The 17064-nt window shown below is 35.1% G+C and overlaps 2 protein-coding genes across 3 annotated transcripts; both read left to right on the top strand.

Annotated features, from left to right (window-relative positions):
• Positions 1-7405: 7405 nt before the first annotated feature.
• LOC105770177 (endo-1,4-beta-xylanase 1) lies at positions 7406-11734 on the top strand. Its single transcript, XM_012591257.2, has 5 exons — positions 7406-7736; positions 8104-8456; positions 8994-9171; positions 9358-9894; positions 10411-11734. Exons 1-5 carry the CDS (start codon positions 7602-7604, stop codon positions 11524-11526), a joined length of 2319 nt encoding a protein of 772 aa, XP_012446711.1. The 5' UTR covers positions 7406-7601; the 3' UTR covers positions 11527-11734.
• A 360-nt stretch (positions 11735-12094) lies between these two features.
• Positions 12095-16573, top strand: LOC105770176 (endo-1,4-beta-xylanase 1). 2 transcript variants are annotated; one of them, XM_012591256.2, is made up of 8 exons: positions 12095-12236; positions 12354-12477; positions 12792-13208; positions 13278-13437; positions 13805-14154; positions 14337-14514; positions 14728-15264; positions 15421-16573. In XM_012591256.2, the coding sequence occupies exons 3-8, from the start codon at positions 12817-12819 to the stop codon at positions 16534-16536; spliced, it is 2733 nt and encodes a 910-aa protein (XP_012446710.1). In that variant the 5' UTR covers positions 12095-12236; positions 12354-12477; positions 12792-12816; the 3' UTR covers positions 16537-16573. The 2 variants fall into 2 exon arrangements, with proteins under 2 accessions (XP_012446710.1, XP_012446709.1); XM_012591255.2 differs by having other exon boundaries at positions 13802-14154.
• Positions 16574-17064: the final 491 nt, after the last annotated feature.

Raw genomic sequence — 17064 nt, 5'->3', positions numbered from 1 at the left:
TGCGACTAAGTCTCTGGCTAACCGTTTAGTGTTGAAACAATGTCTCTTTCAGGGAGACCCTGGTTTATGGCAGAGACAAACTCTCGTTTGAAAATGTGAAAGGATCATTTGTTGAGTAGAGACAAACTTGATAATGAGTTTGGTTTGGATAGCAAGGCAGGTAGGCATTTTTCCGTTTTGGTAGTATCAAAGAAACGAGACAAAATGTGCCGCTATTGTAAAAAGTTAGGTCACGTCAAAACATATTGTTATAAACTGCGAAATAAAAGAGCTGCTGAGAGTGACGAGGAAGATGTAGTTGGTGCTAATTTGGTCGATGAAGGCAATGATGATTTCTTGTTAGTGTCAATGAGCAATAACTCTAAGCTTACATCTGAGTGGATCCTAGATTTGGGATGTTCTTTCCACATGTGTCCCAATAGAGAATGGTTCTCCACATATAGTTCGGTTGAAAGTGGAGTTGTGCGCATGGGAAACGATTTATCTAGTAAGGTAATTGATATTGGTACTGTTAAAATTAGGATACACGATAGGACGATTAGGATACTCTCAAATGTCAGGTATGTACTTGATTTACGAAAGAATCTCATCTCCTTGAGTATTTTAAACTTGAAAGGATGTAGAATCAACATCGAGTCGAGTGACATTAAAGTATCACGTGGAGCTCTCATTTTGTTAAAAGGTAAAAGAACCGACAGTCTTTATATTCTAGAAGGTTCTACAGTGACCGGTGAAATCGGATGTCCCTCGTTCGTTACAGAGTCAAAGCCTACTCGTTTGGAGCGGAGGCAACTTGGTCATAGAAGGGAAAAAAGTATGACTGTTTCATTGAAGAATGCAGGTTTTGAAAAGTTAGGGTACTGTGTTCGTGAAAATCAGACCCAGGTTAGTTTTGATTTAGCAGTGCACAAGTCGAAGGCTAGAAGTTTTCCATGTAACATCCTAATTTTCAGTGATGTCAGAAACAGTGGTGCGAGACCACTAAATATGACAAGTGAGCTCGTAAAATTTATTATATAGTGTTTATGAGTCGATTGTGAATTTAGGAAGGCTTATGAATTAGTGAATTATGCTTTAGAAATATTTGTTAGATTAATTGGTTTTGAAAACGAGGTATCAAGACTTCAATTTTATAAACCGAGCTGTAAATATTTTTATAAATATTTACGGAGTGTCATTAAAGTAGTATTAAAGTTTCGTTAGAAAATTTTAACGTTTCGATAGTTAATTAACTAAAAAAGACTAAATTGAAAAAGGTGCTAAACTGGCTAATTAAAGAAATAGTGATTAAATGGCTTAATTAATGAACAAATGAGGGTTTAATGAGCAATTATATAACGACTCGATAGTCACGGGTGTCGAAAAGTGTATTTCTGATACTCCGTTACCGTAAATCGAACTCGTAAATATTTTCAAAGTTAGTTGTATAGTTAATTAGGTTTTGGTTAGGTAAAATAGCATGAATTAATAGTAATTAGGTAAAAGGAAAAATTTGTATAAAGGGTGAAAGTTGAATTATAGATTAAAGAAAAATTAAAGAGGCTAAAGGAGCAATTATGCTAATGGTCATGATTGAGGTGCATAAGTGTATATATATTATAAATATTTAAAGTTAAAATATATATTATAATATTTAAAAGTTAAGTATATATATTATTATATTATGATGATAAAGAAAAAGAAAAAGAAATAGAAAAAGAATGAGAGAAAGAAACAAAACAAAGAATGAAAGAAAGAAAAGAGAAAAAGAAAGAAAGAATGAGAAAAATTAAGGTTTCAAGGGTTCAAAGCTCAATTGCTAACGTCATATCGGAATCTTCGACTAAAAAGGGAAAAGATAAAGTCGACGAGGAATAGCTCGAAAATTCTAGTTTGTATTTCTATAATCTGAATCTAATTATTAATTGTTATATTTTGATTAAATGCTAAGGTAAGTGATTAATGTGAGAATTATTGTGTTTTACAATTGAAATGGATTGATTTAGTATGTGATGAATTTATTGAATATATATTGATTGAATTGGTTTATATATTGAATATATTAATTATTTGAATTGAAATGAATATTGGTTGTATTTGAAAAGTGATTTGAAACCCTATTAACTGTATTGGGCTGAGTCGGATATAGATGGCATGCCATAGGATTGGAAAAGTTTAGGGATTTCTTCGACTTCGAGTCGATGAGACACTGGGTGTGTATTTATTACTTCAGATTAATTCAATGAGGCACTGAGTACCAATTTACTTCGGTTTAACCGATGAGACACTAGGTGTCGATTTATTATTTCGAATTATCCGATGAGGCACTAGGTGCCAAACTGGTGTGTTTTGGTTGGACCCGTGTATCAGTCCGAGTCCGAGTCATGTTTATAGGGGTAAATGAATAATAAAGTCTTATAATTGATAATGAAATGGAATGATATGAGAAACGAAGTGAAATAGTGAATTGAATATTGTATGGATAAAGCAATTGCATAAATGAAATGTGATTAAAATTGTGAAAAACTATTTCTATAGCAAGTGATAGAAAATTTAGTATTGTATGGTTTTAAATGTTCAATTGTGCTTAATATTTTATTATTGCATATTATATTATATTATTTTTAAATATTCGGATTATAGAAATACCATTGAGTTTTTACTTAGCATACGGATTTGTTTCCCGTGCGCATGTTAGATACTTAATTTTGATCACCGATTCAACACCAACAACGATCCCGAACTCAAACGTGGTGATATTTTTTCTTTTGTGTCGGCATGTACCTAAGGTGTCTAAATATTAATCATTTTGCGGATTGATTGTAAATAATATTATAAGTTAATATTGGATGGTTATATTCATATAAATATGTGTTTATGTTTAAGGTCATATTATGGCAAATTTAAGTTAATGTTTAAATGAACATGAAATAAGTAAAATAAATTGAAATTGGCATGTTTACAAATTGGATTTGAATAATGTTTTATTGGTATATTTTGATGATATAATTTTGGTACCTATGAGGATACATTGGTTAGGCACCTAAGATGATTGTTTTGACATATTTCGGATGTGTTTGATTGTGTTTTGAATTGGTTAAACGAATGATTTTTGAGTTGCTTATTGTTCAAGCTTGCAGGGAATGATAAACTTGTTGTTAAAGGTACATTTTGAGTCCACACGGCCAAACACATGGGCGTGTGACTGGACTGTGTGAGACACATGGCCTGACCACACGGGCGTGTGAACCCTGCAGCTTTGAAAAATTTTAATATTTTACGAAAAATCCTTTGAGTCTCCGAATTAGTCCCGATTTGTTTCTAACAAGTATTTTGGGCCTCGATGGCTCAAATAAGGGACATTATGTACGAATTTAATTAGTTTTTGATCTGAATATTATATGATATCAATATTTAAATTTATGTCTGTTTGATCGATAAGCTTCGGTAATGCTCTGAAATCCTATTTCGACGGCGGATGTGGGTTAGGGGTGTTACAAATTATGCCTAAAATAAAGGCATGATGCGATATAAGCAGAAAAGAAAACAAAAATCATGCGATTAAAGGGCAAAATTGTAAATTTTATGAAATTAACTTAAATAAATTGAATTCTAAACTTTTCTAGGCTATTCTTCTTCTAATTTTCAGTCCAAAAACGCCATTGAAGGTCCTCTAAGCTGGTTTTTCATATTTTTGCATCATATCAAGAGCTCGTAAATCAACGAGAAAAAGGGAAATTAGACGAGTAGTCTCTGAACTACTACCAATTTTACAATCCAACCCAGATTAACGTGTAGTCGGAAGATCGGATCAACACATACCTAGTTTATTTCGGTAGTTTTTGCAACATAAATTTTGGTTTATATGGCATGTATAGGGTTGGTTTGGCGATGAAATAGTTTGAATTATGGTTGTGAATATTAAATGTTTGTATATATATAATTAGTAGTAGAATTTGATAAATCAATGAAATGAGTTAAATAGGTAGGTCTAAGTAAATGAAATATTTGTGATGTTATGTCATGTTGAGAACATTTTTTAGCTTGTATTGATTGCTTGGTTGGGATATATTGGTGTATGTAAATGTTGAGTGCAGGTTAATGTCAAAATGGGTGAGAAAAGTGGCCTATTTTTGTCCACACGGGCAGAGACACGGGCATGTGTCTTAGCCGTGTGTGAAACACGACCTGGCACATGTGCGACACACGGCCTAACACATGGGCGTGTAGTCTGGCCGTGTGTCCTCTGCACCTTGAATTTCAAAACAAAATACTCAGGTTTTTACACACGGCCTAGCATACGGGCGTGTGGTTGGCCGTGTGACCCAAGTCAGAGAGTTACATAGGTAAAGACACGGGTTGTGACACGACCGTGTGCCTCATATCAAATGCCCACACGGCCTAAGACACGAGCGTGTTTCCTGGCCGTGTGAGCTACACGACCGACCACACGAGAAATATACACCCATTAGATTAGAACTCATAACACATTTAGAAAATTTTGTTTTTACGTTTTGAGGGTTCTGTTTTCGGGGTTTAATTTTTATCTCCATCTTTTGTACTCTTCATTCTTTTGCCATTATAGTAAAATTATCTTTGCTCGTGGTTTTTTATCCTCTTTGGAGGAGTTTTTTCACGTTAAATTTGTGTGTTCAATTTCTCAATTTCTTCTGCTATTTGTACTTGTTCGTTGCTTAATCGGGTCGATTCCTAACAATATTTATTATTAATATATTAACATTAAGCTTGATTTATGTTAATTTTTATATAAAATTAAAATTACCCATAGAAGAGTTATTTTTTCAGAAAATGACTCATTTTACATAAAAAATGACTTATTTTTCGTTTAGTAAGTTATTTTTTGTGAAACAAACAAAAAATTAGAAAGAGAAATATTTTCTGTAAAATTTTTACATATAAACAAACGGATCTTAAAATATCAAATATCCGAATAACACTTAAAAAAATTAAATTGCAGGTTTTAGTTTTTCATGTATATATATAAGAATAATAATTAAATGTCTTTCTCAATGGCATAAAATATACATATACGAATATGAGGTAGAGGTGCTCATGGGTGGGCGGCCCTGCCCACCATGCCCGCCCGAAATATGGGAGGGTTTGGGTAAAATATAGGCTCGAAATATGGGCTTGGGCAAAAAACGAGGCCCGTTTAGAAAGCGGGCAGGCCTCGGCACCACTTTTCTGCCTGGCCCGCCCGATATAATAAATATATTTATTTTTTAATTTTAAAATATTTTTACATACTTTTTAATTTTTAAAATTTTAAAATACTTTTTTAAATTTTTTAATTTTAAAATATTTTAAAATACTTTTTTAATTTTTAATTTTAAAATATTTTTAAAATACTTTTTTTAATTTTTTAAAATTTTTAAAATAAAAATGGGTCGGGCCGGGTCAGGCCGGGCCCGAGCTTATGATTTTTTCCCGGGCCAGGCCTGGGCAAAATATTAGGCCCATATATCGGGCCGAGCCGGGCCTAGAACCCAGGCCGAAATTTTTTTATGGGCCCGGCCCGGCCTGACCCATGAGCACCTCTAATATGAGGTGCTTTGTTTTGTTTTGTTTACGGGACTTTATCATACCCCTTCTTTTTTTTTCTTTTCTCAAACCATGTAAAAAGGTCGGTAGCTGTACTAATTGGAAAAAGAACTAATTTCTCAGAAAAAAAATTGGAAAAAGCTATATATTATAGAAATGATTAAGTAAGAGTAGATGGATTAATGTTTTACCTAACATGTGAAGTTTGTTTGGGTCAATTCCATGCCTTGTAATTTCTAATTCCAAATTCCAAGACATCATCATCAATGACATGGCTTAGCGACTCTTCAAAGAATTACCAAAATATGAGATTCTTTCTTCCTGTTTTTCTTTTCCTTCTCGACTTTATACTATTCTGTTCCATCTAGTTGTTTATACAATTCAATTCCCTAACGTGTAAATATTATCAACCTATTCTCTTTATCATCATTTTTATCTCCATTTTTCTCTTATTGTCATCTTTATCCACATCTTCGATTAATGTAATTTCTTATTCGTCAATTTATTTAAGATCTTGAATTTTTTATAGCATAAAGATTAAAATATTAAAAAATTAAGTACAGTTTAATTTAAAAATATGAATATTATAAATTTACTTCATTGTCGTTTAAATAGATTTTTCATCTTCATTTGATTATGACTCAATATTTTCACTCTAAAATTTCATTTGATTATAACTCAATATTTTGCTTCTAACTTATTAATATTAACAATAATACTTCGCTTTTTCCCTATTCTTTTAGGTACTTTTGAAATACTCTTACTATTTTCCCTGATATTTTTGGTACTATCGGTAAGTGTTAGGATGGGGATGGTCTGTGCTAAATTCAGCTTTATTCCATATATATAATTGTAATTGATTTAAAATAATACATACATAATTTATCACTAATAAAACTCAATTTACTAATTAAATATTATTAATTAAATGTGAAAAAGAGTCCTTTAAGAACTGTAATATTTGGATTAATTAAATAGTATTAATTATCTTTTGTACAAACGAACTGGTCAGGGTTCGTTTTAATATAAAATCCCTGATTTTATTTCAAAAATTATTGCTATTTTGTTTAATTTTATGATAAAATAAAAAATAATTATTATGATTTTATTTAAAACAATTTAGTAATATGGTAAATAATAAAAATTAATTTGGTTAGTTTAAAAGTTTTTTCCCAAAATCATTCCTATATATATTATAGCTATTACTCATATTTTAAATTATTTCTAAACTTCAAAATTATGTATCTAAAATTTAGTGACATATTAATCATGTATTTTAACTTACTCGTTAAGTGTTAGCTCAAATGTAATGCAGATGTATTTAAATATATGTGAATCAATTTGCAAATATATATTTATCTACTGCATGGATAACTTAGATAGAAAATTCTGAAGAAAAAACAGTTAATTTTATTGACATTATATTTTTTAACACGTTAAATTTAACATATTTATGTGATAGGTATACATACATTTTAAATATGCTCAGTGTCAAATCCGAATTACATTCCTGCCTACATTGACAGGTAGACTTACAAAAGGAATTAATTGATACTCTAAGGACTTCATTACAATGTTTTGAAGTTTGGGATCTATTTAAAATTTATGTAATAGTTTGGGGACGTTTGATGGGATTAATCCAAATTCAAATTATAAATATTAAATTCATCGATCCATTGTAATTGCAAAGCCTTATGGGCTCATCAATTGATGGATAGGCCTTATTGGCTTATATTCCCTTTCCTAACGGCCAAGGAAAACGACAAGTCGTCACTTGCCGGTCACTACGAGCTGCGCGCTCTTGTAACAGTGGAAACAGAGTTGTAAAGCTGAAATCAAATGCTTTGCCATTCAACTTCATGTTTTGGATCATTTCTTTCTTTGATTTTAAAAACTCCACCAATGTTTATTAAACTTTATCTTCCATAACTCATTGCTTCGTTCCTGACTCAGCTTCAACATTCTTTAATAACTAATTCAACTCTAGATGTTTCTCCTCTCTCTTTTTCTTTCATGCCAAATGGAACCTTTCCACACTCAACTCCATTTCACAACCTTTCATGGAGATCTTCTTTTTCTCCCTTGTTTCCCATCTTTTCCTTTTTGTTTTATATTGGGTTTTCCCTGTAGAATCTGTTTTTCTGCCAAATTTACCGGCATTGGAGACAAACCCATCATTTCACGTCTTCGACCAGGTATTACCCACATTTTCTTTTATCTTAATGTTCATTACTCGACTGATAATGTAGGGATCATTGTGCAAGTAATTCTTACGAATGGCTGCAAGTTTTTAAATATATATTTGAAACTTTACTAATGGCTACGTAAGAAAATCGTTAGGTCTGTTTTGAGCAACCCCACAAAGTCATAAAATCCTTAAGCATTTCCTTCGTTGAAGTACGAAACCATGTCGATTACTCCATAGTCCATACAGTAAATTCTTCAGATACTGTATATAATGCTATTTAAACTGAAGAAGTGAGGAATTTATGGCATACTTCTTGCATATGTTTGTGGGATATTGATTTCTTCTGATAGATAGTTTCCTCTGCATGCACAAAGAGTACAAGAAAAGGACATATTGCCAATGGAAGCAATAACATCATACTAAATCCTACGTTTGAGAATGAGCTTAGTAATTGGTCTGGCAAGGGCTGCAATATTCTTCTTCACGAATCAATGGAAGATGGAAAAATCCTTCCACTATATGGGAAGTTCTTTGCTTCTGCTACAAATCGTACGCGGAGCTGGAATGGAATTGAGCAGGAGATCACAGGTCGAGTGCGGCCAAAGCTTGCTTATGAAGTTACCGCGATAGTTCGGATATATGGTGGCAATGTTGCTGATGCTAATATACAGGCCACATTATGGGTTCAAAGCCAGGATATTAATGAGCAGTACATTAAAATAGCTATGTAAGTATTTTTTTCCCCTCTTGTCTATAGTGCACTTTAGTATGTACTTGCAGTGTCTCATGCATCTTCTGTGGACAAAATGTACAGCGTTATTTAATCGGCTATTATAACCATTTATGGCTGCTATTATTTACTATGCTTGAAAATTAGACCCTTGATTGATTTTGGAGAAAACCTTGTAGCTATTGTTACCTTTCATTACTTAGTAGGCTTTTGTATTGCATACCTTCACGGTAGTGAAAGGTTAACATGCTCAGCAAGTCTGGGTAATTTACTTCCAAAATGAAAAATATCAACAGCCTAAGTTCATTTAAAATATTTTACTACATCATTAAGTAAAATGTGCAGAGTTTGAATCTTTATGAGATGACTAGTTAAGGAAAGGTCGGGCACTTTAACATCATATGTTTTTCTATTTAACTTCATCCTTTGAGGTATATGGAATTTTATTATGTGGTATTACAGGCTTTACTTGTATGGTGAGAGTTATCTTTACTGTTCCTCAAATTTCTAATGCAAAATGACTTTGTTCCAAAGTTCACAGGCAACTGACAAAGGCTGGGTGCAGTTGCAGGGGAAATTCCTCCTTAATGGTTCCCCTTTAAAAGTAATTATATTTCTAGAAGGTCCTCCTCCTGGAACTGATATTCTTATTAATAGATTGGTGGTCAAGCATGCTGAGAAGGCTCCTCCTCCACTTCGACCATTCATGAAGGTTGGTAAACAAGCGACTGGGGCCTCTGAAATCTTTTGATAATCTTACATGTATAAATAAATGAGACTGCTGACACACACGAGATTTATAGAAAATATGGTGATATTTGTAATTTGATTTACACCGTTTTTAAGCGTGAAATCTGGGTTTAATTCTAGTAAGGTTCTTCTGTCTGGTTTTTCGTAGAATGAAGCTTTTGGAGTGAATATAATTGAGAACAGCAATCTTGATGATGGCATTAATGGATGGTTTCCTCTTGGAAATTGCTCTTTAAACATGGAGTTTGGTTCACCAATTGAACTCCCTTCAATGGCAAGGAACTCCCTCGGAATGCAGGAGCGTCTAAGTGGACGATACATACTTGTAACGAATCGTGCTGACACTTGGATGGGTCCTGCACAGATGATCAGTGGCAAACTGAAACTGTACTTGACATATCAAGTGTCTGCTTGGGTTAAAATTGGTCCTGGATCTACTAGTCCCCAGATTGTCAATGTTGCACTTAGTATCGATGGGAATTGGGTCAATGGAGGCCAGGTTGAGTTTAACAATGAAAGTTGGCATGAGGTTGGGGGTTCGTTTAGAATTGACAAACAACCATCTAATGTTATGGTTTACATACAAGGTCCTGCTGCTGGTGTTGACTTAATGGTTGCTGGACTCTACATTTTCCCTGTTGATCGAAGGGCGAGGTTTAAACTTCTGAAAAAACAAACTGATAAGGTAATTCCAAGCTCACCTTCATGATTATTATCAAAAGTGGGTAAAAGTTTCTAAACTCTAGAGTTTTAGAATATTCCATAAGTTTCAATTGTTTTCTGCTAAGCTGAATAAATTTGATTTTTTTTTCTTTTTTGAGACAACAAATTTTTGGAGTCTCAACTGGTTGTGAGATGTCAATAAAATTTTCTTAGCTCACCATCCTTAATGAATCTGGCCAGTATGGCGGACACTATGTAAAAGAAGTTTTCTTTATGCTTATGCTTCAGTTCTTTTTTACTGTTTACTCTTCTTCATCAATGGTTTAGAAATTGATAGTGGGATCAAAGATGTGTTGTAATGTAATTTATTTTCAGACTAGTTACTTGCAAATGTTACATTGTTAATTATTTTGCATGCCGTATCTAATGACAAGCTACAATAAAAAAACTAATTCTGCAAATACTGTTTTGCTTGTCGTTACCAACTGTTCAAGGTTCTAATATCAAAATCTCTTTTTTTTTTTTTTTTGCATTGCAGATACGTAAGCGGGACCTCATACTAAAGTTCTCAAGCTCAAAGGCCGACAATGTCAGTGGCGCCTTTGTGAAAGTTGAGCAAATACAAAACTCTTTCCCTTTTGGCTCATGCATAACAAGAAGCAGCATCGATAATGAAGACTTGGTTCGGTTCTTGGAAAAAAATTTTAACTGGGTTGTGTTTGGAAATGAATTAAAGTGGTCCTGGACGGAACCACAACAAGGTAACTTCAACTATAAGGATGCTGATGAGCTCTTGGACTTCTGTAAGAACAACAACTTGGAAGTTCGAGGTCACTGCATCTTCTGGGAGGTGGAATATGCTATACAACCATGGGTCCAAGGGCTTAATAAGAGTGATTTAACTACAGCCGTTCAAAACCGTCTAACAGACCTTGTTACTCGTTACAAAGGAAAATTCAGGCACTATGATGTAGATAATGAAATGTTGCATGGATCTTTCTATAAAGATCGGTTAGGTAAAGATATCCAAGCAACAATGTTCAGAACATCTCACCAACTGGACCCCTCCGCCACTCTTTTTGTTAATGATTATCACATCGAGGATGGATCTGATGTTAGATCGTCACCAGAGGAATACATACGCCAAATTCTTGATTTGCAACGGCAAGGTGCTCCCGTAGGGGGCATTGGACTTCAAGGACACATTGACAGTCCAGTGGGACCGATTGTTAGTTCTGCCTTGGATAAGGTGGGTACTCTTGGTCTTCCAATCTGGTTTACGGAACTCGATGTGTCATCTGCCAATGAGTTCATTAGAGCTGATGACTTGGAAGTAATGCTGCGTGAAGCATTTGCTCATCCTGCAGTGGAAGGCATAATTCTATGGGGATTTTGGGAGCTGTACATGTCCAGGGAAAACGCACATCTGGTGAATGCAGAAGGCAAGATCAATGCTGCTGGTAAGAGGTATCTTGCTCTTAAGAAAGAATGGTTGTCTCGTGCTCGTGGTTATATTGATGTGCAAGGTGAATTTAGATTCCGAGGCTTTTATGGAACATACAACATAGAAATTAATTCCCCTACCATGAAAATCAACAGAACATTTGTTGTTGACAAGGGAGAGTCGCCTTTGGCAATTAACATTGACCTATAGTTTCAACCCGTTCGTCCCCCTTATCGGTCAGGACTCAGGAGTCAGAATCCCAGCAACCAAACATTCATTAGCCAATTCATGGTCTTAAAGTATCGGATCATTGTTCAAAAGTGACATGGGAATCTTGACCCTGTAATACCTCTGTATGTGTTGGAATTGTTTGGAAATTTTTTAAGTAAACAGCTAAATCCTGCTGTCTGGTTTGAAACCTCAGAGTTGTTCACAGAGGCTGCCATCATTTAGCATGGCGGGTAGGTTGTTTCAGTTATGATCCTAACTTGGTTTAAACGGCAATAACGGTCAAACAGGTATATCATAAGATGATACTTTGTTCCCAGGAACACGCCATTCCAAAGTTCATTCAGTTATGTAATAATTTCGAAAACTAAAATCCTATGAATAATGAAGGAAATTTAAGATTCTTAAAGCTATAAAAGCAAGTTAAAACCCTATCCTACCTAACTTTGTAAGCATCAAAGACTGCCTTGAAATCAAAGATTCGTAGAACAAGCTCTAAGAATAAAACATTAAAATCAATGAACAGATTCCCCACTCTTAAAACCTTCTATTCCAATTCAAGCATTGAAATGCATATTGGGAGGGTTATCCTAATCTGCAAGAAAAAGCAATGGCCTACTCAATCCCAATCATTTCTTAAACAAAGAAAATAAGAAGAAAACAGGACAGAAAGGTTTTATTGTGATTGGAAGGTAAGAGGTCGTCTTGTTTTGATTAAACCGAAGTGGGTCAGACTGTAAAAGCTTTTTTTTTTCTTTTTTGGGTTTTTTGAGCTTAAAGAGATTTGAATGGTTGGTTGGGTTAATTAGGTCCCGCGCTTTTCTTAGACTCAACTTTCAAAGCACTCCGAGTGAAGGTTGGCAGGCGCCTTATAAATGATGAGGCTCTCCATTTGCTGCTTCACGAGTCGATAGCATAAAGCATCCTCCTCAGGTACTGTAGTTATTTCTTTTGCTTTATTTCCTTAAACCTCATAAAGTTTTTTCTTTATTGCGATTTCGTTTCCATTTTGCCGCATTGGGTTTTTTCCTTTTTGCTTGATGGGTAGCTAGTTTCGTTTTATTCTCCTTAATTTTGGCTATTTCTCTGTATTAGTAAACTTAAATTTCGTTGTCATGCTTGAGTAACTTTCATCTTTCTTGACGATTGCTGTTTTTAAGCTTAAACCGATAGGAAATTTCGTGGCTGCTTCTTTTGTTGGAACTGCTTACCCCACGTTTTCGCTGCCCTCCACTTTCATGTTGCAGGGTGGTTCGTGGGAACTGTTTTTGTATGTGTGATAGTGGGACGTGTAATTGGTGGTTTTTGATGGGGAACTGTACAAGTGGGAATCCAACTGATAATATCATAGTAAACCATGACTTCTACAAGGGACTGTACTCTTGGCATCCCAATTGCTGCAATGGCTTTATAGTATCAGCCAATTCTGGTAACCAGGTTGGATTGTCACCAAAGTCAGGTGGTAATTATGCAGTTATCAAAAATCGCACAGAACACTGGCAGGGTCTGGAGCAAGATATCACAAGAAAAATTTCACCAGGTTCTACATACTCAGTTTCTGCTTGTGTTGGAGTATCGGGGCCCCTTTCAGGGTCTACAGATGTCATGGCAACCTTGAAGCTATTAAACCATGGTTCAGGAGCGAGCTATATGTTCATTGGAAAGTAATGGTGTTTATTTTTATTGCATTACATTTCTTTGTATATAAACTTAACAAGCGTTTGTCATTGCAGAACATCTGTGTCAAAGGGAAAATGGGAAATGGTGGAAGGTACATTCTCATTACCAACAGTGCCTAATCAGGTTATATTTTATTTGGAAGGGCCTCCTCCGGGTGTTGAGCTGCTTATTGATTCAGTGGTTATTAGGTGTCCTAGTTCAAGCAAGTCAGAGGTAACATTGCCTTAGAGAAGTTTATCCTTTTTCTTTTCCATCTCTGACTTAGAGAAGTTTATCCTTTTTCTTTTCCATAACTGAGTATTGTAAAATGTTCATTTTCATAATGCTGAAATGGTCTCTGAGTAGCCGACTGCCTGCGTGAACTGTCAGTAAAGTGCTAAACTGTTAAATTTGGTAACTAAGGGTTTAATATAAGGAAGCCTCAATCACCGCCCCCCCAAAAAAAAGTACTGAGTTATTTAAATTTTCATTTGTTAACTCCACTCCCTTCTGGCCAAGGGAAAAAGCAAAAGGAAAGAAGCCTGTTTCGTAGTCTTACAGTGATTTTTTGATCCCTTTGCCATCCTCTTTGTTTCAGAAGAGTACAAGCATAGGATGCAGTGCTGTTGGAGACGAGGTCATCATAAACCCTCAATTTGAAGATGGTCTCAGTAACTGGTCTGGAAGAGGCTGCCAGGTTGTTTTGCATGATTCTATGGCAGATGGGAAGATTGTACCAGAAACTGGGAAAGTTTTTGCATCTGCATCAGAGCGCACTCAGAACTGGAATGGAATCCAGCAGGAGATCACTGGAAGAGTGCAGCGAAAGCTAGCATATAATGTAACAGCTGTTGTACGGATATTTGGTAACAATGTCACAACTGCTACTGTACAAGCTACATTATGGATCCACACACCAGATCGTGGCGAACAGTACATCGGAATTGGCAAGTAAGTTCTTTTATTTGTTTTATTGTAAGTTCTTTTATTTGTTTTATTGTGCATAGTTCTAGTGTTTTTTTCACTCAAAATCTCCGGGCATTTACACGTTCTGCCCTAGATTTATTTGGTTTATGAAGATCCCATATGTTCCTTTGGTGTTGGGGTCTTGATCCTTTCTTTTAATATAATAGAGTGCAGGCGACCGATAAGGATTGGGTGCAATTGCAGGGAAAGTTCCTTCTAAATGGTTCCCCTTCAAGAGTAATCATCTATTTAGAAGGCCCACCTCCAGGCACGGACATCCTTGTCAATGCCTTAAGCGTAAAGCATGCCGAGAAAATCCCTCCTTTACCACCACCGATTATTGAGGTGAGTTGAATGATTTTGCTTTGGAATCTGTTGTTGTTTTTCTTATACTTTAGAGAAGATATCGGATGCTTACATTTGCTGCATGCTTTCCCACAAAAAACCCCTAATTGATATAAGCATGCACTTTTTGACAGTAGGATCTACAGATTGAAGTTGATGCAGTTAAAAATAACCCAAGTGATGGTTTCCTGATGTGTTCTTATTTTCTTGTAGAATCCTGATTATGGAGTTAATATAATTACAAATAGCCAACTAAGTGATGGAACCAATGGATGGTTTCCTCTTGGTAACTGCAATTTGAATGCTGCATCAGGCTCACCAAAGATACTTCCTCCAATGGCTAGAGATTCCCTTGGTGTCCATGAACCTTTAAGCGGCCGCTATATCCTGGTGAAAAATCGCACGCAAACTTGGATGGGCCCAGCTCAGATGATCACTGATAAGCTGAAACTTTTCTTGACATACCAAGTATCTGCTTGGGTTCGAATTGGTTCTGGAGCAAGTGGTCCTCAAAATGTGAATGTTGCACTTGGTGTGGACAACCAGTGGGTAAATGGTGGACAAGCTGAGATTAAAGATGGTAGATGGCATGAAATCGGTGGTTCCTTTAGAATTGAGAAGCAACCATCCAAGGTTATGGTTTATGTCCAGGGTCCAGCTGCAGGTGTTGATTTCATGGTTGCTGGACTTCAGATTTTCCCTGTTGACCGTGTGGCCCGGTTTAAGCATTTGGCAAGGCAAACTGACAAGGTAATATCCAGTTGCAATTTCAGTAGTATTTTCTTTATCAAAAGTACGCTGACATTATAACTTCCAACGTTGGGACCTTTTTTACCAAGCCTCTTGTGTATTTGTAGTCCTAGCTCACTTTTAACTTGTAAGGGGTTTCATTTGGCTTATGTACAGACTCGAAAGCGTGATGTTATCCTTCAATTCTCAGGATCTGAATCAAGCAGTTTGTTTGGAACCTCTGTTACAGTCATGCAAACACAAAATAGTTTCCCTATAGGGTCTTGCATCAATAGAACAAATATAGAGAACGAAGATTTTGTTGATTTCTTTGTGAAAAACTTCAACTGGGCGGTGTTCGAAAATGAATTGAAATGGTATTGGACGGAACCACAAAGAGGAAATTTCAACTACAAAGATGCTGATGATATGTTGGCTTTATGTCAAAACAACAAAATAGAAACCCGAGGTCATTGTATTTTCTGGGAAGTTCAGTCCAGTGTCCAGCAATGGATTCAAGCATTGAACAAAATTGACTTGATGAAAGCTGTTCAAAATCGTCTAACAGGCCTTCTCACACGTTACAAGGGAAAGTTCAGGCACTATGACGTGAACAACGAGATGTTGCATGGGTCATTTTATAAAGACCGGTTGGGCAAAGATATCCGAACATACATGTTTAAGACTGCAAATCAGCTTGATCCATCTGCCACCCTATTTGTGAATGATTATCATGTTGAAGATGGAAGGGACACCAGATCATATCCTGAAAAGTATATTGAACAAATTATTGATTTGCAGCTGCAAGGTGCACCTGTTGGAGGGATTGGGATTCAAGGACATATAGATAATCCAGTAGGACCAATAGTGTGTAGTGCTCTGGATAAGTTAGGCGTTCTTGGTCTTCCTATCTGGTTTACAGAGCTTGATGTGTCTTCCCTCAATGAACACATTCGAGGGGAGGATTTGGAAGTTATGATTAGAGAAGCTTTTGCACATCCTGCTGTGGAGGGTGTAATGCTGTGGGGATTTTGGGAATTGTTCATGAGCCGGGACAATGCCCATCTGGTTGATGCAGAAGGTGAAATCAATGAAGCTGGGAAGAGATTTCTCGCTCTTAAACATGAATGGTTGTCTCATTCACACGGACGTATCGATATTCAAGGACAATTCGAATTCAGAGGCTTTCATGGGACATATGTTGTGGAAGTTGAAACTGAATTGAACAAAGTTTCGAGAACATTTGTTGTTGACAAGGGCGACTCCCCATTGGTGGTGTCCATAGATCTGTAAAATCGAATTATTATGAATAAAATATGGGATGAATCAAGATGTGATACAAAGTTAATATGAGAAGATAACTAAAGCAAATATCATATGAAAAGCACGTAAATTATGAGTTAAAATGTAAATTCAATTGTTAACACTATTAAAATTATTTTGTTAACTTGAGATTCATTGGTTTTATTTTATTTTATTTTAAAATGCCACATCAGTAAATTTAAGAGAATAATTTCAACAATTAGACTTGAATTTTGAAAAGTAAAATGACTAAATTTTAAAATAAAATAAAAGATTAAATTTTAAATATACAAAGAGCACAAAAGCTTGAAGTATATATTAACTTAAATTATAAACCCTAATTTCCCATTTATAGTACGAAAAGCAACCATGGTAGAAAAATCAAATCAATTTAATAAATTAGGTAAGATATATTATAGATGACAAATAAAACACAATAAATAATCTCTAATAATAATGATAATAAATTAATATATAACATAAAAAAAACCATTACTGATTAAACAAATTGTAGATTAT

The sequence above is a fragment of the Gossypium raimondii genome, chromosome 5 (genome assembly GCF_025698545.1).
Source record: "Gossypium raimondii isolate GPD5lz chromosome 5, ASM2569854v1, whole genome shotgun sequence".
Lineage (NCBI taxonomy): Eukaryota > Viridiplantae > Streptophyta > Magnoliopsida > Malvales > Malvaceae > Gossypium > Gossypium raimondii.
The sequence above is the reverse complement of the archived record's forward strand: the minus strand, read 5'-3'. Positions and strand labels throughout refer to the sequence as shown.

Coding starts and splice junctions, on each gene's coding strand:
- LOC105770177 (XM_012591257.2), top strand. CDS start 7,602: ATGGAGATCTTCTTTTTCTCCCTTGTTTCCCATCTTTTCCTTTTTGTT. Junction 7,737..8,103: donor CATTTCACGTCTTCGACCAG/GTATTACCCACA, acceptor GCATGCACAAAG/AGTACAAGAAAAGGACATAT. Junction 9,895..10,410: donor TGAAAAAACAAACTGATAAG/GTAATTCCAAGC, acceptor TTTGCATTGCAG/ATACGTAAGCGGGACCTCAT.
- LOC105770176 (XM_012591255.2), top strand. CDS start 12,817: ATGTGTGATAGTGGGACGTGTAATTGGTGGTTTTTGATGGGGAACTGT. Junction 14,155..14,336: donor CAGTACATCGGAATTGGCAA/GTAAGTTCTTTT, acceptor TTAATATAATAG/AGTGCAGGCGACCGATAAGG. Junction 14,515..14,727: donor TACCACCACCGATTATTGAG/GTGAGTTGAATG, acceptor ATTTTCTTGTAG/AATCCTGATTATGGAGTTAA.